The 24438-nt window shown below is 43.5% G+C and overlaps 1 protein-coding gene across 2 annotated transcripts; it reads left to right on the top strand.

Moving 5' to 3' along the window:
• Positions 1-1918: 1918 nt before the first annotated feature.
• On the top strand, positions 1919-18859 carry LOC310866640 (gamma-crystallin M2-like; the record flags this gene model as incomplete). 2 transcript variants are annotated; one of them, XM_083776326.1, is made up of 4 exons in its annotated part: positions 1934-1948; positions 2375-2617; positions 18191-18430; positions 18587-18859. In XM_083776326.1, 4 exons carry the CDS (start codon positions 1934-1936, stop codon positions 18857-18859), a joined length of 771 nt encoding a protein of 256 aa, XP_083632452.1. The 2 variants fall into 2 exon arrangements, with proteins under 2 accessions (XP_083632453.1, XP_083632452.1); XM_083776327.1 differs by lacking the exons at positions 18191-18430; positions 18587-18859 and adding an exon at positions 3520-3801 and having other exon boundaries at positions 1919-1948.
• Positions 18860-24438: the final 5579 nt, after the last annotated feature.

The following is a 24438-nucleotide window of genomic DNA, read 5'->3' as shown; positions in this document are numbered from 1 at the left end:
TTCAATAAAGTATTCAATCAATCAATCAATCAAAAGTCAACTGGTCGTGCATGCATGCAGTGCGCAAATGTATTATGTACAAATAAAGATATATAAGCCCACAAAGAAAGGTGTAAACACAAAACAGCTTGCAACATTTCAATCGCAGTATGGCCCAGGTCAGTCAGTGGCGTTTTTTTTTTGTTGAAAAAACAATTAAAAAAATAGAGCATATTGTTTGGTTTGTAGTGCATGCTGAACCAAAAGCCTTGTGGGTTCAATACAAAACTTGATAATTGTCCCCCTTATTATGATAGTGAGTGGAAAAAGAGACAGGATAAGGGGAGACAGGGGGGAGTGCAGACAATTTATGATTTAGGCATATAGCAGACGCACTTAATCCAGAGCGATTTACAGTAAGCAAGAACAAAAAAACATGGTAATACATCAAATACATCAAAATAGTCATCATGAATCGTACATAAGCTTAAGAACCTATATCTATCTAAGGAAACTATATGTGTATACACTACAGAGGGCCATGTCTACATAAAGTGCTTTTTAAGTTACATGCATACGCCTATGCATACGCCTGTAGGAAGTCGAGGCTATAGGGCAAGTACTACAGCAAACGGTCCAACCCAGGAGTCAAACCAGAGATTCGCTTTCAGGCTTTTTTGTGGTACGTGCCCACGGTGCCCTAATCATTCATCTATCGAGTCACCCTGACCACTAAATGATCAATTATCAATTCATCCTAGGGTCCAAGTGGATGTTTGTGCTAGATGTAATGAAATTCCCTCCAAGCATTCCACGTCATAGACTGGCCTCCAAATATTATGAATGGGTCCTGCACTAAGTACTCTGACAATGGCAGTGGGTACAACAGGTACAGGGTTTGCCTAACCAATAGTGTGTGCTCCACAGGAATAAACCTAGTTCATTTTTTTGTTCATTTTCTTTATTTTACAAAAGCTCTTAAACTGCATTGATTGATTGATTTTATTTGGTGGCATAATAAAAGAGCACAAGAACACTGGATGAAAACACAATAAATCCTGAGGGCTTGGCTGAATTATTTCTATTATGGACCTGGAAAGAAAAGAATTATACAGCATGACGAATGACATGTTATTCACACATTACTCTATAAATAACAGATCACTACATAACAAATCCAGGTAGGCCTACATCAGAATGTATTCTCTAAATAATTTGCAATTGATGCAATTTTCAAAAAGAAATCTAAGTATTGTATTGTTCTTCTGAATTTAACGGTTCAAGTACAATTAAGTATTAGTGGAAGTAACTTAAGAGGAAATGTTGAAAAGTGATCTATTGACAATTAACTACGATTATCATTATTATAGAAATGTTAGTGTTTAATTAAAAAAAATCGTATGTAATACAGTACATTGTATTATATACATTGTCATGATAAATATATTTGAAATATATATATTGCTTGATGCACTTTGATTACATCTAAAACCTAATTGATATACAGTATGGGTGATGCTGATATTTATTAAAGCTATTGTGGAAATTAAGATATTAAGTATTGTGGATGGAAAGAAATCTTGATAATAATTTACTGGCAGGTTTAATGGACGGGAGTTATAGTCAAAACCTCCCTATACCTAAACATATACTGTCAGTGGAACAAGCGCTGTGTGGGCCTCACAAAATAGGTATTGTATTACCTGGTCAAAAGGGACAGAAAAAACATTTCTAAAGTCTTCGAGGGCCCAGTCACGTGGATGTATGACACAGTGACTCGACACACAGCAGGCCTCTCTGTGGTGCTGGGTCAGGGGTTTTCACAATGGGGGCCACAGATTCTTTAGGGTTTTGTCAGGTATAAAAGTAAGGGTTAACCGCAACCAGGACAGCAGTGCAGCAGTAACAGCAGCATCAGAAGCAGCTCAATCCCACCAGAATGACCACCTCCGGCATGAACATGGGCAGAGTGAGTGGCATAAAAATAATCACAAAACTCCATTGAATACTGTAATCTTCTCACTATTAGTAAGTAAACAACATCAGGAAGAAGCAGGACTCAACCATCAGGATTTGAACTTCATTATTTTATTGTATATGTCATCACACCAGAGCTCCCCTCCGAACTCCCCACACACATGGAAGGAAGATATATACACAATAATGCATATATCTGGCACTGTAGTTGGCATTCTAAAATGAGTTTCAAACTGTTTGTCAGTGAGGAACAGGTGGTAATTAGAGTGTACAGTATCATCTACTAGTAGGCTACATTCAATGAATCAATACCATAGTGTTTATATGCATTTTTGCCACCACAATACATCAATCAAATCATAATGAATGCATGATGTGCACTTTCTCCTAAAACCATGGGTGTTTCTCCTTTTTTCAGGTCACCTTTTTCGAGGACAGGAACTTCCAGGGCCGTTCCTATGAGTGCATGAGCGACTGCTCCGACTTCTCCTCCTACCTGAGCAGGTGCCACTCCTGCAGGGTGGAGAGCGGCTGCTTCATGGCCTACGACCGCCCCAACTACATGGGAAACCAGTACTTCATGAGGAGGGGAGATTATGCCGACTACATGAGCATGTGGGGATGGACCGGTGGTATCAGGTCCTGCCGCATGATTCCCCAGGTAGGATAAACATAATTTTCATAACATCTATTTTAATTAGATGTCTGTACATCATCTCACAAAGTGGCCTGAAAGTGCTCCTTTTCATTCAATGACTTAAACCTCAACATCCATATTGTGGTGAAAACGTTTGCAGAAAATAGCTCTACAAGCTCATAATGTGTCGACACTGTGAGCTTGTAGATCGGCTATTTTCAGCAAAGATATTTAATGTAGAGCGTAAACAGAAACAATAGTATAGAGCACTGAGGGACTCTACAGGATGATCTCCTGGATATTTTCAATACTACTACATTTTAAGTTAACATTGGCTGCCAGCCTGCCACTAAAGACATCCAGCGGTAAGCGCTTGACCGCCAACCGGATGCATGGAGCTTTTATTTTGCAGCACCATTCCCCCAAAATCAGGAAGACAAAATCACCATTACTAAGTCCATCTAGCAAACTTTATTTCTCTTCAGAAGCGTTAATATTGTAACCGTGACGCAGCAAAAAAATAAGAAATGAGCCCAGAACATCCGCATTCTGTTCAATCACCGGTGGACGGCGGGCCTATAGACCGATTCACAGAGGGGTGCCCTGGGCGCGGCCATTACTGAGGTGTAATCCATGGAGCAGGTGCTCCGTAGGCCAGGTGTAGCTAATCAGTTGCGCTTAATGGTACATCTCAGTAATGGCCGCACCCAGGAAACCCTCTGTGAATCTCTGTGTGTCTCTGTGTGTCTATATAGCAACCGGGCCGCTGCTAGAAAATTAATATTAGCTAGACCATTCTGAATCCATATAAAGCAATATAAATATATTGTATTTGGCGAAACAAATTAAATTAAAAACAGTAAATTAAAACAGTTATCTCGATTTTTATGGCAGTCCATATAAACCTTTTCTTTTTCCACAAACAGCACAGGGGCCAGTTCAGGATGAAGATCTACGAGAGGGAGAACTACGGTGGTCAGAGTTACGACCTGATGGACGACTGTGACTCCATCATGGACCGTTACCAGATGAACAACTGCATGTCCTGCAACGTGAATGACGGCCACTGGCTGATGTACGAGCAGGCCCACTACAGAGGCAGGATGATGTACATGAGGCCCGGAGAGTACAGGAACTTCCAGAACATGGGCTGGGGCAGCGGCATGAGGTTCATGAGCATGAGGCGCATCATGGACAGCATGTACTAGACACTGCCATCATCAAATAAACTTTGGTGATATAATCATAAAAACCTTTTCATGCGTCATAATTTCTCTACCCAATCACGTTTTAAAGGTTGTGCTGTAAAACTTATTTAGGTTGGCTTCCTTCAAGAAAATAGATAATGATAAAACCGTTAAGGATTATTTATTTTTTTAAGAAAGAGAGAGAGTGCAAAACGAGCAAAAACTAAACTCTCCTTTCTCTTTTATTTCTATATGAATTTAGATTTAAAAAAAATGCAATTTCAATTACCAAAGCAATTTCTGGCCTGTATTTTCAAAATGGAGGATATAATGCTCCATTAATATTGCTTCAAATTACAATGAGGAAAGTACAAATTTCACTATTTCAAACAGGGTAAAACACAGCTATCACACTCCATAGTCCATAGCCTTCTACGATTCTGCCGTGCAGTATAAGGCTATGGGACTTTCGGTTTTAAATCTCAAATCGAAATCAGACCAGCCTCTCCTCTTTAGCGTAAATAAAAAGAACGTTTTTGCTACTCACCAAAACAAAGGCGGGTTGTGTCATTAGAAAGCCTACTTTCCTTAGTGGACACACTCTGAGCCCCCCACCACACGTATAAACGGTACTTTTGGCCAGAAAGGGATTTCTTTTCGCCGGAGGAAAAGTATTCTCTATGAGGCAATTCTCTGGGCAATATCGGTAGAAGGCGCAGTGGGGTAACTAAAAGTATTTTTTCCCGGTGGAAACAAAATCCCCTTTTGGCCAAAAAGTACTGTTTATACGTGTGGTGGGGGGCTCAGAGTGCGTCCACTAAGGAAATTAGGCTTTCTAATGACACAACCCGCCTTTGTTTTGGTGAGTAGCAAAACTTTATTTTTATTTACCCTAAAGAGAAGAGGCTGGTCTGATTTCGATTTGAGATTTAAAACCGAAAGTTTTAAAGCTAGGGTTCAGTATATACATACTGACTGACTGTGGTTAAGTAGGCTAATCAATTGTCAGGTGTGGGGTTGCCATCATTGCAATCAATTGGTTGAGGCAGAGGCTGGAAATTGAATTATTTTTTTATCCCACGATTTTGCTATCTAATGTAATCCTGGGCACTGCACTTCCTCTGCCAACCTGGGGGGCAGCGGACTGACCTCATGCTTCCTTCTATGCATGAGGAGTCCAAGCTGCTTCTTTTCACCTGACAGGGGGGAATTTCCCCGGCCAGACATAGCGCGTGGAAGGAACACGTTATTTTCCGACCAGTTCCTTTCCCCTCCATCAGGCGCCCCAGCTGGCCAGGGGGAGGTAGTTTTAGTCGAGACCAGGATTACTGCATGTTTTTTGTGGGTGTACCTACCCTAGGGGACACGGGGGACACACAGAGGGCCCTGGGCTGATAATTTTTTAGGGCCCGCTAATACGAGCTTGCGAGCGAAATGTTCCACTTCTTTTGTTTTCTTCGTTTTCTCTTTTCTCTAAATTTAACACAACGGCCAATGAAGGGCCCCAGGAGCCCTTGTCAGTCCCTCAAACCCAGTATCGCTCGGCCCAGTTTCCCAGACGGGCCCCTGAGAGCCATGGGCCCCTGGGCTACGGCCCCAACGGCCCAATGGCTAATTTGGCCCTAGTGGATGCACTCTGAGCCCCCCAACGCACATGTTTTAGTTACTCTACAGACATTGTCAATAGAAAATCCCATTGAAATATTTTCTTTTCTGGACAAAAAGTGCATTTCATACGTGTGGTAGGGGGCTCAAACTGAACTCATGCATGTTGGCGATGGACCAGACCCACCACCCTTCCTATTTGATGGCACCCCTGTCCACTTTGTCTCTACCTTCAAATATCTCGGCTCGACAGTGACCAACACCGGTGACCTCCAAACAGAGGTTGACCGTAGTCGCGCCCTCGCAGCCTCCGTCATGCAGTCCTTGTGGAGGCCATTGTGGAGACACCGGCACATAGAGAGCTAACCCAACAGTTCTCAGCATATCGCCTTGCAGCAAGTTTGTTGGTATGGCCACGTCATTCGCCTGCCAGAGGAACACCTAACACGCACCATCCTGGCCTTTAATCCCCAGCAAGCTGGTTGGAGACGACCTAGAGGCACCCCCCCCCCCCCCCCCGCACCCGCTGGCTGGATGTAATAGCCCAGGACCTTAAAGCATGTAACGTGACTATGGCACAAGCACAACATCTTGCCCACAACAGACCCAGAGAGACCTGGTTGCTATGGTCTACGTGCCCTGAAGTGCAAGAGGACTAAGTAAGTAGGGTAGGGGGCGGGGCCCAGAGTGCGTTCACTAGGGAAGGTAGCCTTTCGCCGCCATAAAAGCGTCTTTGAATTGGTGAGTAGCGAAATCGTTCTTTTTGTTTTTGCATAAGTCGACAGGCTGTGCAGCCTGCATGAAGTCTAGAGTAATAGCCTTTACGGAGAAGTCCTTAAGGCTATAGGGACCAGAGCTACAGTATATGCCAGTTAAAAAAATAAAAATAAATACCTGACCGTGATTATTCTGAAGCACTAGTATGGGTGGGTGGGCATACACTGTTTCAGGTGGTTCGACAAGAATAAATTATTTAATAATAATAATAATAAAAATAAATGATTTCAGCTGGCCTTTTTCACATGTGACCTTGTACATTCGTCTGTGGACTGCTTTGAAAGGGTGGATCTTGGGTCTAAAACTACAGTTCTGGAGGAGAGAACACACAACAAAACTCTTATGTTGATTAAACTGTTGTGTCACATAATGTCATTTTTAGGCGACAATGTCGTTGTTTAACCTTCAAATCTGTGGTTTATAGAGCCTCCTCAAAAACGTGCTCCGACTTTTTCGGAGATGAGAGTTAAAACGAGACGTAGTCAGTGTGGTTCATGTATCGGTCTGGCAGCCTTGCCCCATTGAAAAACTGCCCCTGCATTGCTCCAATGTCTCGGTACTGTGCATGCATTTCTATTACAATGTAGCCTACATGGGCTTCATCTAACAGCTTTATCTCATCTTTAGTTTCAACTCCTTTTTGATTGGAATCCAGCAAATTGCTGCATGAGTATCCACCAGGAAGAAGTCAAAACTAACTAAGTAACTAAAGTTCTCAAATAATTGTAGTGGCAATTGTGACAATATTTGCCTCTGAGATGTATAAAATAGTATAAAATATTGAACATTATACTCCAATTAAGTAAAAGTACTTAGAATTGTACTTAAGTCCAGTATACTTACTTTAACTTTTACAACACTGGTTTGACCCATCTATTATGTGACAACAGTGACATGCACATGCAGTGTGCACCACAACCAAGAAATATGCAATATTGGAACTGAATGGCTGGAAAATGGAAATGAAAAGTTTGCATAGTACACATAGGGCTCCATCTTGCGCCACCCTTATCTCTTATCCCGTATTTGCCATTTTTGAGCGGTGCAACCACTCCCTTACGGAGCTATGTGTGTGGGTGGGTGCCTGGCTGGGTGGGTGCGTCTGAGCATGAAAACAGCATGGTCACCACCTGTGCGCAACCTAACACACACAAACACACACGCACAAATTTAACTGTATATACAGTATGGTGATTTCGGTTGTGCCAGTACAGTACAGTGACAGTACATTAAGAGGGTACAGTAGAGGGACCCCCACACGATAACTCTGTCATTTCTAAACCACTTCGGACGCGGGGCGGCTCGCCGGAATCAGGCCGGCACCCTGGGTGCGTTCCTATGGGTCAGCAAATCCACATCTGACCTCACCTACACCAGATTAATTAATTTAACTTGTGCTTCTCAACTGTGCCGTATTAAGAAGCTCTGTTTTTTCAGGGAGAGGTTGCTTCTCATCCCTCAGGTCGTTTTTCTGGTAATAATACAATAATTAGAATATATTATGTTGGTAATACCTACAGGTTTACAAACTAGACATAGCTACAGTAATGTCCTGGACACTGTTTGTATACGTTTTATATGTGTGTGGATAATATGTTTTGGTGAACTTGGGAACTGGCCCTGCAGTACAATGAGTTCCCAAGCAGCTTGGCAGAGAGGAGAAATGGAGCAATGTTGCAACAGCAACACTAGGCCTACATCATTTCAGTTTGATCAGTTAACAATTTGCCACGTTCGACGGAAATAGTGACAGCGTGACTCTACAGAATCAGCTTTATTGTCACATCACAGATGTAAAAGAGTGCAGGGGGTGGGGTTGTGCATAGTTAGCTTTTTTCACTTTTTTCCACAGAAGAGAAAGGGAAGAAAAATAAGGGGGGGGGGGAGCAAGAAAAGAAACAAAATAATATCTACATTATGTGACTGAAGCTGATTGATGGGCAGACATCATGGTATCTTTCCACAAGAGGGAAAACACGTTTTATTTTCCTTTTCGTTTTTTCTCTAAAATGGTCTGAAGCAATCCTGTCATATCAGCATAGGAGGCCTTAAGTATACATGTTTCACCAGTTTCAATTGAAACGGGCCTCCAGCCCTCAGGGGGGGCCTCCACCCTCAGGGGGGATCTCCATCCTCAGGGGGGCCTCCAGTGCCCTCCACCCTCAGGGGGGGATCCACCCTCAAGGGGGGCCTCCACCCTCAGGGGGGGATCCACCCTCAAGGGGGGCTCCACCATCAGGGGGGGACCTCCACCCTCAGGGGAGCCTCCACCCTCAGGGGGGGCCTCCACCCTCAGGGGAGCCTCCACCCTCAGGGGGGGCCTCCACCCTCAGGGGAGCCTCCACCCCCCGCCACACTTGGCCCTGTCTCTCTCTTGCTCACTCACTCTCACTTGCTCTCTCCCACAATGTTAATGGTAATGTTACACCTATTTTATGTAAATAACATGGTAAAATGTGCGGCATTGGGAGGTAAAGGGGAGACACTTTAATTGTGAAGGGACGACAGGATGAGGAAAGGTGTTGTTGCTAATTGTCGAGAGTAATAGCTGCGTGTGATATTGAACAGTCAAACTATTTGTATCAATACGGCTGTATCAACCAAATAATGATGTCATAGGTATAGGGGCCCTCATATTTGGTCTTGAAACGGGCCTCCAGATTCCTAAGGCCGCCCCTAAGAACACACAAACACACCAAGCTGGCCATAGGGGGCGCTAGCTCCCCTCAAAGAGCCAGAATGCAAAATGCTTGTCATTCAGCCTCACTTTGAGTTGCTCAGTGGACTGTCTCTCACACAGCGATATGGAGAAAAATATCACACCCGCGTGACGTACATACATCACATTCCGTGCTGAGCCAGTCAGCTTGAGCACATTCCGCGCGCGCACGCACACACACACAGCCTCAAAATACAACACAGCTCAGGTAGCGTGTGGAAGACCCATAGATCCATAGATCCATACACCCATAGATCCATAGACCCCAAGGTAGCCGCAATTAAGTAATAAATATAGCAATAGAGTTCAAAGGGTGCAGATGAAGAACAGCTGCACTAATTGGTGTCGTTAAGGCGTGCATGGCAACAGTTTGTGTCTCGTGTGATTTCACACCAGAAGATATAAGATGTTGCACCATGTTGAAAATGACTGTAGACGTCGAGAGAGAGAAGACAGACAGACAGACAGACAGACAGACAGACAGACAGACAGACAGACAGACAGACAGACAGACAGACAGACAGACAGACAGACAGACAGGCAGGCAGGCAGGCAGGCAGGCAGGGTGATGTTTTCTTGGACTCTTTCCAAAGTAGGAGGACCAAAGCAATACTATCATGCTGCTGTAGCAGTGAGGAACAAACTGTATTAATTTGAAGGCTATGATGGAGGGACCTGGAACAGGTCATGGAACATGGAACAGATGGATGTTCATGTCTTCAACACAGTGTCTTTATGCTGGAAGAAGTTACCTCCAGTGGAACCTGGAAAAGGAGACGGTGAGATTGAGGTTCCATCCAAGCGCTGTGGCCACACAGCTGTGTTGGTTGAAGATACAGTCTACATCTGGGGAGGATCCTGGAGTGGGGAGTTATACAATGTGCTTTATGCATTTGATGTTGACTCCCACAGATGGTTCCAACCCAGGGTTTCTGGGACTGTTCCAGAGGAGAGGTGGCACCACTCAGCCTGTGTGTTGGAGAAGGTCATGTTTATCCATGGAGGACACACCAAACTGACTGAATACACTAATGACATCTACAAGTTGGACACCAGCACAATAGTCTGGACTTTAATTAACACCAGAGGAACTCCACCTCCTGCTTCACAACATCATTCTGCCACCATCGTCAGGACAAAGATGTTTGTATTCGGGGGCTGGAGGGGGTACCAGGGGGTCAACAAAACCATCAGAGTGTTTGACACAGAGACAAACGCCTGGCTGGACACACCTTCTGCACAACTTCTACCAGAAGGACGCTCTTGTCATTCAGCATTTATCTACAATGGAGAGCTGTACATATTTGGTGGCTGGAACGGTAACCAGACCTTCAATGATGTGTGGAAATTCAGTCCAGAGACCTTCTCCTGGAAGAAGGTTGAGCCCAAGTGGAAAGGACCATGTCCAATGTATAGTATGTGCTGTTGCATTGTGGGAGATCATATCATCCTCTTTGGAGGATCCAAAGGAGATCACACTATCTCTGATGAGCTGTTCATCTTAGACTTGAGTCCTTGTCTTAAGACGTTATGTAAGCTAGAAGTCATTCAGTACGCTCTGGACCAATCAGAACTCCCACACGACATCAGGTGGGAACTGGCAGCCATGGCAAGCAACGACAACAGATGACAACAACCGAGACCACATTCCAGACGAAGGAACAGCAGAAAGATTATGAAATGATGGATCAACATCTCATCCCACCTGATGGTGAGCCACCTCTCAGCATCACTTACTGAGATTCAAACCTCAGGAGACTCCTTCTCTCCAGATAGGCTCTCTAACCATTCAGCTAGGCATCAAACAATGACAATTGTTCCGTCCAACACAATGCAAACCTGTGTCTGTATGTTCCAAACTGAACACGGTGGAACTCTCTTTATTGTATATTTATTTCTATGATCTTTTTTTATTTAAAGGACCAAGCACTTGGTCTTTTATTGTTATTGTTAGTTTTTTTCCCTTCTCCTTCTGCCAAAAAATTGTAGTTTTAGCGAAACTTTTTAAAAAAAGGGGAAAAAAAGATTATATCGGCATACAGAAAAAACAAAAATCTTAAAGACTATCTGGTAGGCTACACAGCAAGCTAAAATGAATCAACACACCAGTACGCCAGAGACCAGAATACTTCAAACCCAAACAAATAGTTAAAAATAGAACTACAAAACGCATGTTGGAGATTAAACAACAGATAACAGCCAGCACCAGCAACTGTGTTCATTTAATCACATGTGAAAAATGTGGCTTACAATATGTCGGAGAAACAGGTAAAACAATAGCTACAAGGCTGAGACAACACAGATACAATATTAACAATGCAAAAAAGACAACTACAAGGATTGTTCAACATTACATGGCACATGGCATTGAAGCTCTAAAAGTATACCTGGACTTCAACACAATCCCAACTGGACAGTAGGACAAAGACATTTTAATGAAAAACAGTGGGTCAAGAACCTCAACACGGATTTTCCTAGAGGTTTAAACAAATTAGACAAGTTGTTTTGATTTTGTACCAAAACTCCACAGCCATATACATGCTAAACACAGCCAACAATCAATGGGAATCAGACTTTGAATATAGGGGACAAATTAGCACATTCCACACCAAGCCAACCTGGGACACGAAGCAAGAGGTGTCACTGACACCCAATGGGCCATTAGCCCCCGGGCCCAGGAAACAAAAGACAGGTACACCTTGAAATATAAATGTTAATTAGAAGAGCCTGGGGTTTTTTTCTTTTTTAAATGGAAACAGTAAAAACTCAAATAACAAAAATATATATAGTTTTAAAGAATAGACCAAATACGTAAACCTAAATCCCAACGCTAAACCTAAACCTCACAGGAAGCCACGAGCTAGTCATAAAACCTACCACTGGCTAATTGAGGCGCCATGGGGTGAATTAACCCTAAACAAAGCCCAATAAGTAATGGCTGCGTGTGATATTGTGATATTGAACAGTCAAACTATTCGTATCAATATACGGCTGTATCAACAAAATAATTATGTCATAGGTATATATGGGGCCTCATATTTGGTCTTGAAACGGGCCTCCAGATTCCTAAGGCCGCCCCTGCATATCAGGCTACATTTCACTCATGTCAGAGCTTAACTAAGCATGTAGGCCTAAACATGACATAAATGCATTTCAGTCAGACAACTCTTATAGGTAAGATTATAGGTATTATAATATATATTTATTGAGCAAAATTGAGCATAGATATATGAAGCATAGAAACAGAGCCTACAGGTGGATGCTGGGGAGGCGGTAGGAATTGCAAAACTTCATGAGCATGAGCACAGCAGTTAAGCAGCGAGGCAGAGGCAGCAGTGACGACCACACAGCAGGAGAGAGAAGCCAGGAATGACCAGGTAGGCAGAGCAGTTTAAATAAGCCGCTCTGGCCAGGCAGAGAGTGCAGGAGACTAGTCACCTGACCAGGTAGACGCGCTCACGAGTTGTCTGTCTGAACTAGCTATGCAGAATGCGCATCATTAATGTGTAAGTCTCGCGATCGAGAAAGGCCGTCATAGGCACCTGTATCCTGAGAGAAGACAGACTATGCACCCACTGCACACAAAATGAAGTGGAAACCGAGCTACTGTACACTTCCTAACCATCTGTCCATTGTACCAAGACATCAGAGACACATACTTCCCACAGAATACAACCACACACAGAGATTTTGAAAACATGACCAACGACAAAAAACTCCCATATCTGCTGGGCGAAGTACAACAATGTGCAAACACAGCAGCATGATTTGTGAGTTGCTGTGATAGGAGATAGGATATCAAATGGAACACAACCACCCTAAAGACTAATCATTGTGTATATTCCTGCACTATACCTGCATCGAGTGATCTTGGTACATAGAAATGTATCTATTTGTAGTGAGTTGAGCTTTCCTAGACATGTGATGTGACTACCCAATCACCCATATTCAGGACAGCTGTGACACCTGGCTGCTGACTGAATAAAGGGGAGCCACACCCGGCCATCAGAGTAGCTGGCTGGCTTGTTGTGGTTGCCTGGCGGGTCTAGGTGCAACAAGAGACTCATTGATGGTATGCAGTATGAACGGTTTCATGCGTTTTGAACTTTTGATAAATTTAAGTTTTGAGCAAAATATGAGTGTTCCTTCAATTTCCTAAAAATGCAAAGTCAGGTGTGACAGATTGACAGGTGTAATGTCAGGCTGCTACAAGACACTTCATCCCATCACATTCCCAAATGTAAAAATCACACCTTCGTCTTCAAACATTCAAAAATGGCTATCCATTGTCAATGGCATTCAATGTTTGTGTTCACACAACCATGTTTGTTTACACAAACCCTCAGCTGGACATAGGCTCCTCAACAACCATAAAACAACATGCACACTCTCCCAGGCAGCCTACTAGTATTGAAGTAGTAGTGTTGAGTATTGATAGACTGCAGAGTGTAACAACAGCTAGTTTCTTTCAACTCATTCCAATTAAAAAAATCACACCTGTGTGAACCGAGTGGTGCAATTTCTCTCTCTCTCTCTCTCTCTCTCTCTCTCTCTCTCTCTCTCTCTCTCTCTCTCTCTCTCTCTCTCTCTCTCTCTCTCTCTCTCTCTCTCTCTCTCTCTCTCTCTCTCTCTCTCTCTCTCTGATACATGATACACACGGACATTCCTGGTTGTAGGAGTGGTTGCACCACTCAAAAATTGCAAGATAGCACCCCATAGCATAGCAGCAGACAGCATGGGCACAATCAATGAAAATCCATTCAGCAAAAATTACAATTCAATTATGACCTTTGATGTCTTCAATCATGTAGTAATCCATAGTCAAGGCCGGATGCTGTTGTGGAGTTGCCCAGTAAAGCTGAATTAAGTCATCAGGATACAACTGTTGTATACAGTATAGGCTAGCTCCTCTAGGGACTGCTGACTTAATGTCTTTCCAAAAACTTTGCAATAGACGTTTGACATTGTGAGGCTAACATTTAGAAGCCTCTCAGAGAGGCTTCTAAATATATTTAATCATAAACAAAGACGCAAGTGTGAAGAAAAACAAATCTGCCGCATTCTAGAAACAAGCACATGATGACAGGGATCAGGCAGGCATGACCAATCAATCTATGCAGGTACAGATGGACAAACTATAGGCAGTGCCAGTGGCTTCGGATCCAAATAGGAAAATGAATAATACCCCCCACTGCCATATTTTGCTAAATTGAATGCAGTGATTGCATTCACATTATGTTATGCAATGACGCTACTGTCATCATATTACATTTTTCTTTAAACAATTGGCTGGGCAGAGTTAGGAAATACCTGGGCCTAGGCCCAGGTAGGACCATGTGTGGATACGCCCCTGCCCATTAGACACATGCGCGCACACATGCATGCGCATTTGCGTGCATGTGTGCAAAGCGCACAGACACACTATTAAAACATGCAGACTATAGCCTATTTAGAAACAGGGTTTACAATATTTGATCGTATCCATAAAAGTCAAAAACATTTTTGGCAAAAAAAAATATTTTAGACTTGAGACTACACTACACCACAGTGACGTAGAGTCTGTGGGGGCCAAGGGGCCAAGGCCCCCATGAGGATTTGGACCAGGGGTCTCAGCCCCCATGAGGAATTGGACCTGAATATATATTCGCCTCGGTTCGTCCCGTTTGTCAGGTCGCACCGCGCCCGTTCGCGCAATTCTCGTCTTGCATGCAATCGCGCCGCTCTAACCATCCAAGTCTGGCATCTTAACACCTCTTTTTTCCTCACTGTCCCCTTGTACACATGGTAAATGGTGCATTTATATAGCGCCTGGCGCTTTACATAGATTGTGCATTACATTCACCCATTGCGGTGGAAGCGATGCAAGGTACCAACCAGCACATCGGGAGCAATTTGGGGTTCAGTGTCTTGCACAAGGACACTTCGACATGTAGACAGGAGGAGCCGGGATTCGAACCGCCAACCCATGGATCATTGGACGACCTGCTCTACCTCCTGAGCCACAGTCGCCACAGTGATCTTCGTATATAGAGACGGCCACATATGGAGCGTGTCACAAGACATGACGGACTGACAACCAGACATGGTGGCATGCAGATCAGGCATTGAAATGCTAATCTGGGTGCTTGTTTTCACCTGCCAGGTAGGTAAGGGTATGCATGCATACAGTACTGTGCTCTGCTTAGGCTACTTGTTCACAATGAAACCACCACCAGCAAGAACACCCTGGCTGGCAACAGCGATGCCATGCCAGCCTGCCATTGAAACCTTCCGCCATCCCAGTGACAGAACACAGTACCAGCCGAGGCGGACAGGACTAGCCTGCAATCATGGCATTTAAACATGCTCTTCTGTTTATAATCTAAACACTGTGACACGTTTGACAGTGAGAGAGAGAGAGAGAGAGAGAGAGAGAGAGAGAGAGAGAGAGAGAGAGAGAGAGAGAGAGAGAGAGAGAGAGAGAGAGAGAGAGAGAGAGAGAGAGAGAGAGAGAGAGAGAGAGAGAGAGAGATTATTATTTTTGTTTGATTGTATTGTTCCATTTTGGCAATGTAAACAAATGTTTTCTCATACCAATGTGAGAATGTGAGTAATGGGTTATATGCACACAGTATAAACCTGCATCCAGACAGTTATGTCACGAAGATGCAAGATGCAGCTAAAGCCAAATCCCAATCTGCTCCCTTGCTGACTCAATGAGCCCTCAATGATTTAGCTGCTCGTTCATGTGAAGTCTGCGAGGACTTGAGGGATGTCCCATTTGAAATCGGTAAATCAGTGAGTGCTCAGCCCCGCCCCTTTATGTGCCCTTTGCCAAAGTCAGCATCGATGTTGACTTTGGCTGACTTTGGCAAAGAAATGACCCACAGTTTATAGCGTTACCGGGGGAATGAGGGGGATCCTCCGAACGTCAATCATTTAAGTATGCAAATGAGTTATGTATCGCGGTTAGAATGTCAACAAACACAATAGTGCTTTCTCACTGTTCTCAAAGGGAGACAGAATGGAAGGATAGGCTATATATTTAATAACAATAATAATAAGGGAAAAGAATATGGAAATGCAATTTATAATGAATATTATTATATATGAATATTACAACCCCTATCACACAGGGAAGTGTATTTATAAAACTAATAATAAAACGATCAGCTTAAATACTAAAATAGAAATTATAGACATGTATAAATAGGCCAAGCATGTATAGGCACTGTCTGTGAATAAGGACAGTTTTTATAAAGTGTCATGAATGGCGGACTCATCTTCAAAGTTCTGTCCCATTCCTTTCACAACAATTTGGAGCCCTTGCAGCCTCTCACCCTCAAGCACTTACAGCTGACGTCACTATAAAGTCAATGAGGGTTCAGGGCTCAGGGCTTGAGGTTTAAGAGCAGGAGACACTTCCTGGTTTTTGACAAGGACTGTCTAAAGAGGATGAGACGTGAAGACAACATGGCGTCGTACGGTCGACGCCATGTTGCTCCATGGTGCTCCATGGAAGGAAAGAAACATGCGCAATGGGCTATATGCAGCCAACACTTCCTTGTTCAGCTTCCTTGGTCTCAACTGTGCATGTTTCTTTCCTTCCATGGAGCACCATGTGAGCAACATGGTGGCGCCCTTACGGTCTTCGCGTCTCGTCCTTTTTAGACAGTCCTTGGTTTTTGACCAGCTGGTGGATGGAAAATGAAGCTTGTGCACGGCTGCAACTTGCAGCATGGGCGCCCAATAGCAATTGCTTTGAACTTCTCACTCATTCTCACCACTAGGTGGTGCTACAGCACCTGCACTTTGCCCTCTGGACAGCAATGTGCCCTTTTGTACAGTGTACACTGTACAGTATTGTAGGCTTACAGTGTGTGGACCATGGTGACATTGATCAATTCTTGATAAAAAGCTTCTAATATATTATTTATGCCCCAAAATATATAAATCTCACACTATTAAGGCAACCGGCTGCACAAGGTGCCCGTTTTTTTTACTTTAGCACCTGCCCCTCTAAATGTCTGTGCACGCCACTGTTGATACTGTATATGGATTCATTGGATTGGGTCTGTATTCATGAGTGCACCATGTATAAGCTCATACAAACATTTTATAATAAACAAATGTGCAGACTGCATATTGTCTCATAGTTTGAACTACAATTATGATACTTCAATATTGAAAGAATATTAGGAATTAACCCATTCTGACCGGGCACCCATTTTGGTGTCAGCATCATGTTATGCTTTAGCTATTTAAAAATAGCAGATCTACAAGCTCATATCGCGCCACCGAGTGGCGCGATACGAGCTTGTAGGTCTGCTATTTTTGAAAAATCGAAGAGCGACTGACATTTTAATAATCTGATCTCAGGTCAGAATGGGTTCATCAGACCAGTGTGTGTCCGGCGGAAACCTCGTATGAATCTGATCTCAGGTCAGAATGGGTTAAACTGTATCGGAGTATGTTGTTATTCCACAAGGACAATACAAAGCTGGGCCTCTTCTAACAATTGCACACCGCCGCGAATCACAATGCGTTGAAGGCCACGTTCAATTGCATTGTAAAGGGGGGCCTCTGTTCCATGTTGCTCTGTCAGGAATTTAACCCATTCTGACCTGAGATCAGATTCATACGAGGTTTCCGCCGGACACACACTGGTCTGATGAACCCATTCTGACCTGAGATCAGATTCTAAAAATGTCAGTCGTTCTTCGATTTTTTTCAAAAATAGCAGACCTACAAGCTCGTATCGCGCCACTCGGTGGCGCGATATGAGCTTGTAGATCTGCTATTTTTAAATAGCTAAAGCATAACATGATGCTGACACCAAAATGGGTGCCCGGTCAGAATGGGTTAAACAATAGGGTCATGTACTCTTTGGGTGTGTGGTCAGGTATAAAAGAGAAAGGGCCGGCATTGAGGTAACGGTGCAATCGTTTTTAGACCTATAGGGTAGACACTACAACCATGACCATGGGAAAGGTGTGAAAAACATTTGTTTTGACTATTGTTATAGTGTGATTTAACATGGTTTTAATCCATTAAAACCACAAAAGCATCCGTGCCATTTTTAGTTTTTTGCACCGGCTATTCAAAATGAGCAGATATACAAGCTCACAGCTCGTCACATCTGCTATTTTTGAACATTTATGAGAAATCTTGAAAGTCTGAGAAACTGCTGGTTTAGAAGGCATTTGTAGAATCGGCCTCAGGTCTTAATGGGTTGAAGGAATGTGTATTATGCTAGATATATACGTATATTTGTGAGACCTGCAGCATTCATAAAAAAGCTTTATTATAATTGTATTTATTTTTTCTCAGATCATCTTCTACGAGGACAGGAACTTCCAGGGTCGTTCCTATGAGACCAGCAATGACTGTGCTGACATGACCTCCTTCCTGAGCAAGTGCCACTCCTGCAGGGTGGAGAGCGGCTGCTTCATGGTCTACGATCGCTCCAACTACATGGGAAACCAGTTCTTCGTCAAGAGGGGAGATTACGGAGACTACCAGCGTATGGGAATGAGCGATTGCCTCAAGTCCTGCCGCATGATCCCCATGGTAGTTTATTTTACTTGTTTGCATCGTCACCTTAACTGAAAAAGGTCCCAAGATCTACAAATATAGATTGAATCGTATTATGTACTATCTATGACAACAGCTTCTTCAGTTTAGCTGATCATGTTTTGGGGTTCTTCACACTTGTCCCATCTACAGCACAGAGGCCAGTTCAGGATGAGGATCTACGAGAGGGAGAACTTCGGCGGACAGATGCACGAGCTCATGGATGACTGTGACAACATGCAGGACCGCTTCCAGATGAACAACTGCCAGTCCTGCAACGTGATGGACGGCCACTGGCTGATGTACGAGCAGCCCCAGTACAGAGGCAGGATGTGGTACATGAGGCCCGGAGAGTACAAGAACTTCAGTCAGATGGGCAACATGAAGTTCATGAGCATGAGGCGCATCATGGATTCCTGTTATTAGTGCAACCGTGTAAAAAGTGTATACAATAAAAGTGAATGCATTTCTTCAACAACAAAAAAAAGGCTTCCTGGATTACTTACTGCATCACAAAGGATATAATTTCACAGAATCAGAATAGTTCCCATCGTGACATTTTTTTCCAAAACAATTAACTAAGAAAGGGAGGGGGGAAGGGGATAAGCAGGAAAAATAAAGAACGTTTGAGCGCTTTTGCCACAAAAAGTACAAGGGCTTTCTTTTGTGTGATTCTTAGATATTTAAGTTTTTGCCACAAACGGTATAACCAAGGTCTCTTACTGTACATGCTTTGCTACAAAATCAGCAGCATAGTACAGAACTCATGATACAATTAGGCCTATATTGTACATGTTCTATAGGTGTTGCAATTACTGTACTGTAAGTAGAACAGAGCAAACATCCAGCATACAGGCATGAGCTTACTATGGGTCACTACATTTTACTCCATAGGACAGCAGCAGCATCCCAGCTTTATACTCTATTTCACTTCATAAGGGTTTCAACACTTAAGTTCAGACCAGAACAACCCAGATGAATCTGTAATGTCTTCTATACCAAACATGCCAAACATACAGTATGTATATTCTGTATTCACAATGCATATATAAATATACAGTGTATTAATACTCTATCTACAGAGCAATCTTCGTTCCTACTCTCACCTATGGTCGTTAAGTGTGGGTCATGACCGAAAGAATAAGGTCGCGGATACAAGCGGCCGAAATAAGTTTTCTTCGATGGGTGGCTGGCATCTCCCTTAAAGATAGGGTGAGAAGTTCAGTCACGTGAGAGAGAGTCGGGGTAGAGTCGCTGCTTCTTCACCTGGAAAGGAGCCAGCTTAGGTGGTTCGGGCATCTGGTTAGGATTCCTCTCGGGCGTCTCCCTAGGGACGTCCTCGATGCACGTCCCACTGGGAAGAGACCCCGGGGCAGACCAAGGCGCAGTTGGAGGAAACACATCGACTCACCGGCCTTGGAACGTCTCGGGATCCCCCGGGAGGAAGTCACTAAATATTGCTCTGGAGAGGGAAGTCTGGGGCTCCCTGGTGGAGCTGTAGCCCCCGCGACCCGACTACGGATAAGCGGTTGAAGATGGATGGATATTAATACTGTAAATACAGTATGGGCCTAGATGAAATATGACCTCTATGCCTGTAAAAAGGCATAAGTCTACTAATGTAAAGTTTAAATATTCAATAGCCCACTGAGGTAATTGTATATGGCTTTTTGTTTCCCATGTATTGTCTCCATTTTATTTACAGATAACAGTCAAATGTAATTCTCGTTTATACATTATTTGACAATGATTATTGTTGATTAATTATATATGGATAGTGTGTGTGTGTGTGTGTGTGTGTGTGTGTGTGTGTGTGTGTGTGTGTGTGTGTGTGTGTGTGTGTGTGTGTGTGTGTGTGTGTGTGTGTGTGTGTGTGTGTTCGAATGGTTAATTTTTAAACTGATTAATCTGATAAAAATCGTATCGTGTGACAGCCCTATATATATATAATTAGAATATGTTTTTTATAATGCTCTCAATGTATCAAGGGTATAACCATTGGGAATTGTGTACATAAAGGAGTTCACTTTCAACATTGAGGCTATTGTTATTTATAAAGTGGTGATTCACAATCCTGACAATTAAAACTATAATGTCTTTTGTAATTTGGCACCCACGCTATCTTTTCAAAAAGGCTGACAAGTCATTTTGACTAACAACAATGTTTGTATTTCGGGAGGATATAAAAGAGCTACGCTTGGCAATCAGAATTTACAATGGGAAAAGGAAGGCACGTTTTTTTGCTAGAGAAATCTTTTGTTCTCTAGAATTTGGTAAAGGGTTCGCTTGAGAGAACAATACACGTCAAAGTCACGGCATTAAGCATAAGCTTTGATAAGCTCGCTTCTATTATGACTGATTTCATACATTTAGAAAGACTAATCTTTGAAGTCTTAGAAGTTATTACAAGTGTAGCCATATGCCAACCTGCATTTCATTGTAGCCATGCATGCACGTGCAATTCAATATGTGGGTAAAGAGGGAGCTGAATGATAGGCTATAGCCTACTGTACACTAAAAGCACCCCAATTTAAACTGATACCATTACTTCCTGATTACACAGATTACAAGAGATGGAATACTGTAATGTACTGTGATTCTCCAAACTGTTAATAAATACTTCAATCAATAAAAAAAAAGCAATACTTGAGCTACTGTGCAACTTTGCAATGTGACTCACATTGCAAATAAGCAACCAAAACAAGCCCAATGTCAATGAAGGGTAGCCTGGGTAGTCAATGGAGGGTATTATTGCAACTCTAGATTCATCCCATTATTTAAAAAAAAATCTAGAGTTGCAAATTGCGGCTAACCCTAACCGCAAGCACGGCGCAAGTTCGCGCACCGCATGTCGGCAACAGCCCGTGACATAGGGCAGCTGCCGCCCCCCACCCCTGGCAGCGTCCCCCCACCCCTGGCAGCGTCGCGGCTGATGCCGTTGCTGGAGAATGCACTCGCTCGCTCCTTCTGCAGCAATGTCTGTCCCTATGCCTGTTTAGAGTACCAACAGGTGTCACTGTTGAGCTTCACACTGTGCACAGCTGCATGATGGGAAGCTGAGTTTTTAGCAGCCATTACGTGATTTCGTGTGTGACAGTGTTACACAGTATAGTGTGTGAACAATAATTAAAATACAGTTATAAGATGTGACCACTATGGAATAATAAAAGCAGAGCAATGGAATATAATATCCAATGTTCAAAGTTCAATAAAGGGGGGGTTTCTTTCAGAGCAGCAGAGCAGTGCAATATGCAATTCAGTTCAATGTTCAATGAAGCAAAGGGTTATTTCTTTCGTAGCTGTCCAGGTTAAAGCACTATAGGATGCAGAATGCAGAGCCATTAAAGGCCACAATTTCCAATGATTCAAATTTGAGTGCAGATTAAGTGGCTTGTGCATTTCCTTCCCTTTCCAGGCAGTGGGGACACTGGGGGTCCATTTGGTTCCTTCTCCAATCCAGGTCCTCTCCTCTGTCCTTGCTGGAGTCCTCTTGAGTGTCACTCACATACCGTGTCTATAGGGCAAAACTGGTTCAGTCTTCAACACGTGGCCTTTAAATATGGAGAGCCTTCCAGACAGAACCATGCAATGGCAGCCTGCAATGAAGTCATTAGTTCATGCCCTGCACCTGTTCAACTTACTTCTCTAATTAGAGTCATCAATAATGCTGGCTGCTTCCAAAACACTGCAGCTCAAAATGAAATAATAAAGAAAAGCATGCGTGCACACAAAATCATCATCACAACATTCACCCTTCTAGAACAATGCAAGAAGATTTTTGCACAATGCTCAATGCACCATGCCTCATTAAATGCCATTAAAATGACAATGCCATTAAGATGAGTAAAATAAAGTTATTTTTCTTCTTCTGCCCAATAACAGCTATCCAAACATTTGTGTAGTTAGTTGATTAATTGACTTGTTTATTTGACTGACTGCTTGTTTACATTACCACATGTCAGAGAGCTATCCATGGTGCTGAAGTCTGATAGCTTTTCTTTTACCTCTTTGCTTTTCTAATACACTGCTAGTCTAAGTAACTTCTTCGAGTTCAGCAATAAAATCCAGCATAATCTTAGTAACATATAATGCTGCGTGTGTGTGTGTGTGGTGTGTGCGTGCCGTGCGTGTGTGTGTGTGCGTGCGTGTGTGCACTTCAGAACTAGTACATCTAGTAGTTATCCTCTTGCTTAACTGGTCGGAACTACGGTACTGAACTTTCTTGTAAAGGTTGGCTCTCATCCGCCCTTACTCCCTTGACCGGGGTCCCCCAGGGGTCTGTACCATAGAGGTATTTATAAACTTTAGGGAGGACTGCCCCGCCCCCAGCAATTCATTGCTACGAAAGCTGCTCAGTGGCGTTTGAAGCACCCGGAAGAACGCTCTACTTCCGCATTCATCAAGAAAAGTGCTAACTCGGCTGAATCGATTCATGAACGAGGGCTCATGTGTTAAACCCATAGAGTATTAAAAGGATAGAGACTGATCTGGCGCAAAGCTCCGCCCCCTCCGCTATTCATGTCAGTGGAAGTTGCTCAGTGGCGTTTTGAAGCACCCGGAAGGACCGTCTATTTCCGCCGATTCAGCATTTGGGCACCAAATTTTGGTGCCCAAATGCGGAAGTGCAACCGAGCGCTCAATGTTAAAGCCCAGCTGCTGCACGGGGTTTCCTTGTCATGAATCCACGGGTCCGCGACCGTCCGCCTGCAGTCCTTCCTCTTACGACTAGGGCCCAGTGCTTCAACGTTGGAGTGCCTCACTGGCCCCTTGGTTAAACCCCAGCTGCATGCTCTTCCGCCTGCAGTTCCAGCTTTGGCCAGTATATGGAGAGCAGAGGAGAGGGAGGAGGGACCGACGCTGAGCTCGTTCCCAGCTCGGCGTAAAAGACCTCTCTGCCCTTCATAGGAAGAGGCCTGAGAAATGCTGAGATTTGGTCTATTTTCTCACCAACTCTTTTACTCCCCTCTGGAATATAAAGCAGCAAGTTGCCTTGGAGCCAGCCATGATGCCACACTGCTGAAGCTCTGGAGCCAGCCATGATGCCACACTGCTGAAGCTCTGGAGCCAGCCATGATGCCACACTGCTGAAGCTCTGGAGCCAGCCATGATGCCACACTGCTGAAGCTCTGGAGCCAGCCATGATGCCACACTGCTGAAGCTCTGGAGCCAGCCATGATGCCACAGCCACACTGCTGAAGCTCCAACCTTTGGCACTGTGCCAACTGGCTGCCCAATGGCCTACCCCTGCGATGGAGCACTATTAGCCTTGTACTATTAGCCTTGTGGCTTCCCTAACCCACCCACACGTGATTACCACTTGTGTCACCCATGATACCAATTACGGTTAGATTCCATTAAAAACAGTCAGGGTGCAGCTATTGTTCTTTCACCGAAAGTCTTTGCTACACTAAATGGATCTAAATGGATCTAAACCTATGAAACATATTGTACATACATTTATTTTGAGAGGTAGATAAGTCTGGTCCACATCAATGATTTGCATTTTGCAACAAAACTGTTCAATACTGTATGTTGCAGTATTGCCCCATTGAACAGACTGGGCTTGAAGTTTGTCACCACCATCTTTAGTAAAGTGAAATGAATATAAAATATCAAAACATACACTCACTAAAACAGTTGAAATGCTCTATCAAGATACTGTATAACATTAACACATCAATAACATTAGGCTATTACTATTGCAGTAGTCTCTACTCCACTTCAGGTCTGTCCCTCCCCTACTTTACTCTTACCTAAATGCCATCTTTCAGTGGACTTGCTTTGATTGCAGTGTTGGTGGTCTAGGTATTTAATCTAGTCTACTATTACTGTCATTCTTGTACTCAAGTCTCAATGGATAATAGCACCCCTTTCCTATAGACTAATCCGCACAGGCTGCTCTGGGCAACAATCGTAGTGTCACTTTAAGCGCAGCTTGACACAGGCAGCATTGATTGCCTATACTGTTTCTATATTATGTGTGTGAATAGTTTGAATACATGTAC

Source organism: Protomyctophum parallelum (assembly GCF_964188405.1).
Source record: "Protomyctophum parallelum genome assembly, chromosome: 11".
Taxonomy (NCBI): Eukaryota; Metazoa; Chordata; class Actinopteri; order Myctophiformes; family Myctophidae; genus Protomyctophum; species Protomyctophum parallelum.
The sequence above is the reverse complement of the archived record's forward strand: the minus strand, read 5'-3'. Positions and strand labels throughout refer to the sequence as shown.